Genomic DNA, 4,189 nt, shown 5'->3' on the forward strand with positions numbered 1-4,189 from the left:
ATATATATATATATATATATATATATATATATATATATATATATATATATATATATATATATATATATATATAAAAACATCAAATCTTTTTCTAAATATCCTAATTTGATCATAACTTTTTTTATTCTATAAAGATAAATATTTCTTTAAGTAAACAAACCTAATGCTTGGAATATTTTTGCTAAATAAAAAAAAGAAGAATTTATTTTTTAAATCAATCGAAATAATTATTTGAACAAAATTATTTTTATAATTTTTCTAAATATTATTTTGGAAATAAAACAGCATAACTACACAAACTAGCATGATAATATAAAGACTTTTCTATAGGCCTAACAATACTAATGGTTAAATATTTTTTATTTCTATATTATTTCCTATACAACATACTTTACAATTACACTTATATGTCATTAGATATTTATAAACATTCACTAAATTCCTTGATATATTCCTTATTTTGCACTGAACTGATTAGAATCAAACACATTTTTCATTTTATTTGAAGAAATGAACAATAATAATGAGAATGTAAGCAGGTTCTGTTGAGAGTTTTTCTTGGTTTAAATCAATTTAATCCTTTATAAGATGCTGGATTGAAAGAATGTAAAATAAATCTGAAAATGTCTGACCTCCACCTTCTCCTCCCTCAGATGGACTTTGCGAGCCAGCTGCTCCCGCGTCCCCACGTCCGGATACTTGGTCTCCTGGAAAAGGCCCTCCAGGGCCTCAAGCTGCTCGTCCGTGAAGATGGTTCGATGCCTGCGCTTCCTGCGGCAGTGCAACTGGTTTAGGAGCTGCAGCTCGGTCCGCGACAGGCTGCCCATGTTCATGTAGGACATCATGTGGTGAGGAACGGGCGATAGAAGCACCGAGGCCGCGCTGTCATAGCCTGCAGGAAGAGAAACTGGAGAGTGAGATGTAGAAATGAAGACCATTTTTTCTGTTTTCTATCTTATTTCAAAGGTATGCAGTTAGGTTGGTGATATAAAAATACTACATCGTTTTCTTTGTGCTCATGTTTATTTTTTCCTGCAGTTTGAAGACCTGTTTCAGTCAAACAGAAAATAACAAAAGCCAACAAGACAACAAAAAACAAAACAGAAACAAAATGTGCAGATTTAGTTTTAGAATCATTCCACATTTTACTGTTTTTTTTCTGACAAAAAAAACGTTCTAAAGTCTGAAGGAAAGATGTCAGCTATTCAGTAAACTGGAAGTTTTTATTTCACAAATGGAAACAAGTTAACAAATATGATTTCTGAACGCATATTTGTTGTTTTTAAGAGGAAATCATTTCTATGAATTTGTTGTTGGAAAACGGAGGGTCCGTCCTACCTGCGGGGAAGCAGGGGCACTGCTGCGGACTGAGGCCGGGCACGGCTCCACAGCACGGCGGACCTCCTCCGGGCCCCTGGACCTGCAGTTGTCCGTAGTAATAGCCGTTATATCCGATCCTTGCACCGTTTACCGCGTGGACGCCCGGTGGGGACGGTCCGCGGGCGGCTGAGTACAGTCCACTGTAGTCGGTGTAGATGGTGTCCGTGAGGCCGGCGGGCAGCACCACCGGTCCGCTCCGGTGAAGCAGCAGCGGTTCCTTACAGCTCGGCCGTCCGGACAGGATGCTGTCGATACTAAACATCCCGGCGGGCATCACAAAGCTGCGCCGAGGAAGAAAAACTGGATAAAACTGCGGATTGAAAACTCCCGAGGAAGAGGAAAGAAAGTTCAGACTGAAGGCGACATGATGACGCGGCTGCGCTCTGCTCTCCTCTGCGCGCTCGGCACACCGAGCTTCAGTTCAGGATGCGGACTCGCTGCGCGTGGGGCTGTTCTTAAAGGCAGTGACGTCACTGCGCAGAGGCTGAGTCGGGCCACTGGTTTGTGTATTGAGAATTAATTGAATTAAGATAATCCGCCGTGTTTGCAGACTATTGGAAACGCGCTGTCGGGTCAGCGAGCCTCTTCCTGTGGAGTAATCCGATTATTTCCTCTTCGGATGAGCCCTCTGGAACACATCGGTGTCAGTGCGTGCAGGCCGCGACACATCAGGAGTCTGAATCATTAGACTTGGTAAATGTGAAGTTGCAGCTTTCAGGCTTTGTTATAGAAATCGGAATCGGTTCTGCTCTTCACTTTGGAACAGATTTTAAGCAGCACCTGTCTGTTTTTACGCATGAGCCAAAATGAACTTGACTTCATCTTAAGCTGCTGAGCATTATCTCTGCTATTCCTCTCATTATGGGGCCTTCGCTCTGCTCTCTGCGGGGTCCAGGTCAGAATCCCCCTCCTTAGCAGCGGCTTCCTCTCTCCCCCCCTCTTCCCCTGACCGGGATAAGATAACGGCCCCATTATCGCTTCCATTCAGAGCCATAAAGGAGAACAGATCGGGTCTTAACGCAGCTAATCAACACGGCCTGGAGACTGTGCTGGAACGTGGATTCCCGCTGCAGACCTTAATGAAAGCTGTTGATTGCATTTAAGACTCAACAGGGAGTTCACACATGGGCGCGTCAGGCGCGCAGATAAACTGATGAGGTGAAAATGTGCGGTTCAGGTCCGAGGTGTGATTAGCGCGCCGAGGACATTTCATTTCACAGGGATTTTGAAACACCGATATATATAACCTTGTTTTACAGACTTTAACCAAGTTGAGACAATTAAATTTTATTTTTTATTAGTTATCTAATTTTTTCCTCTAATATGTTTGAATTTACCGGAATCACTCCACTATCCGATCATAATAAACTCACATTGTGGTTCTAATTTTATTTCTTCTGTCTGTATTTAATGTATGTGTTCTGTTCTAATAAAATACTTTCTGTCGTGCATTCCGTAATAAGTCAATCCGATATTCAGTTTCTAAGAAACAGTGACCATATTTACCTAATTAATATTAAATTATTTGCTTCGCCTTTTCTCCATTTTCCTATGGTATATATGTTTTTGTTTCTAAATCGGAAACTGTTTTTACTTTAACGAAAAGTTCGATAACATTGTGTAGATAAGCAATAGTTTAAATAAAATAGAGCAAATCAATTTGCAAAATATACCTTTAAATATAGTAAACACTATCACCTTTATGGTTTTCTGGTATTAATTTACTGTATAATCTTTTTTTTTTTTTTTTTTTTTTTTTTTTTTTTTTTTTTTTGTTCGTCTGGACTTGTAGAAATTAAAACCATATTTACCTCTGAATATGAGCGTTTTTCTTTACAGATGTCCCTGAAAGGAAAAACGATATTTGCAATCTACTGAACAGGTTTTATTCATCATGTTAATTCTCCCCAGCTTGCATCAACTGCAGCTCCTGATATCAGCACAACATCATCTGTAAGAGGAGGTGTGAAAATATTATCTTGCTTTAAGACAATAATTCATTTCGCTCTGATCTTAAACAGAAAATTCTTTGTAATTCTGCAGCTTCACGTCAATTTTCCTCTGATCGGAGAGGATTTCAGATTAAAATAAAAGAAAAATCATTTGGCCTGGGAAGTCTCAGATATTCATTTTCTTTCATCTGAAACCCACCGCTGTGGAAGAAAAGCTCCTTTTTATTTATTTAAATGATGCAGTCACTGACTGATTCCAGCCGTCTGCATGCTGCACTGCAAAAACGATCTGGAAATAAGTAAAAATGTCTTAAATTAAGTGTATTTACCCTTAATTCGAGTAGGTAAATAAGATAATTTGCCAATTAAATTAGTATCTTTACTCTTAAAATTAGATAACATGGACTTAAAATAAGACAATGCAATATTTTTTTTCTTATTTTAAATGTAAATTGTCTTGTTCCATTGGCAAAGTGTCTCACTTTCGTCCTCAATTCAAAAAAAAAATTCACTTATTTTAAGAAAAAATTACTTACTTAGATTTCCATTTTTTGCAGTGTGTTATTATGTTCACATATATTCCTACTTCTCTGATGTGGTGTATCAGAAGAGAAAAAGGGGTTGCTACAAAATAAAACACGAGTTTGTCTTGCAAAACTGCAACAACAAAACAAATCAATAAAAAGCAGACACGCACTCAAAAACAGCAAGGATCAATGCCTGAGAGACAACCACAACATGAACCGATCTGATTAATAAACTGATTATATTCAGAAATAAATCGAGCACTTGAAGAAAGGCACATAAAAGCAGCCTAATAAGCTGTTTTTAAACCAACCTATCAATTCCAATAAACA

General features: G+C 38.1%; 1 protein-coding gene across 1 annotated transcript in view; it reads right to left on the reverse strand.

Annotated features, from left to right (window-relative positions):
• gsc (goosecoid homeobox) overlaps positions 1 to 1,798 on the reverse strand; it is a 2,968-nt gene extending 1,170 nt beyond the window's left edge. The window contains exons 1-2 of the mRNA XM_015394687.1: positions 1,339 to 1,798; positions 633 to 892 (exon numbers count right to left, since the gene is read on the reverse strand). Coding sequence (XP_015250173.1) covers positions 633 to 892; positions 1,339 to 1,654 — 576 coding nt within the window. The 5' untranslated portion in view covers positions 1,655 to 1,798. The remainder of the gene's footprint in view (positions 1 to 632; positions 893 to 1,338) is intronic.
• Between the last annotated feature and the right edge of the window lie 2,391 nt (positions 1,799 to 4,189).

The sequence above is a fragment of the Cyprinodon variegatus genome, unplaced genomic scaffold (assembly GCF_000732505.1).
Source record: "Cyprinodon variegatus isolate N-32 unplaced genomic scaffold, C_variegatus-1.0 Scaffold704, whole genome shotgun sequence".
Classification (NCBI taxonomy): domain Eukaryota; kingdom Metazoa; phylum Chordata; class Actinopteri; order Cyprinodontiformes; family Cyprinodontidae; genus Cyprinodon; species Cyprinodon variegatus.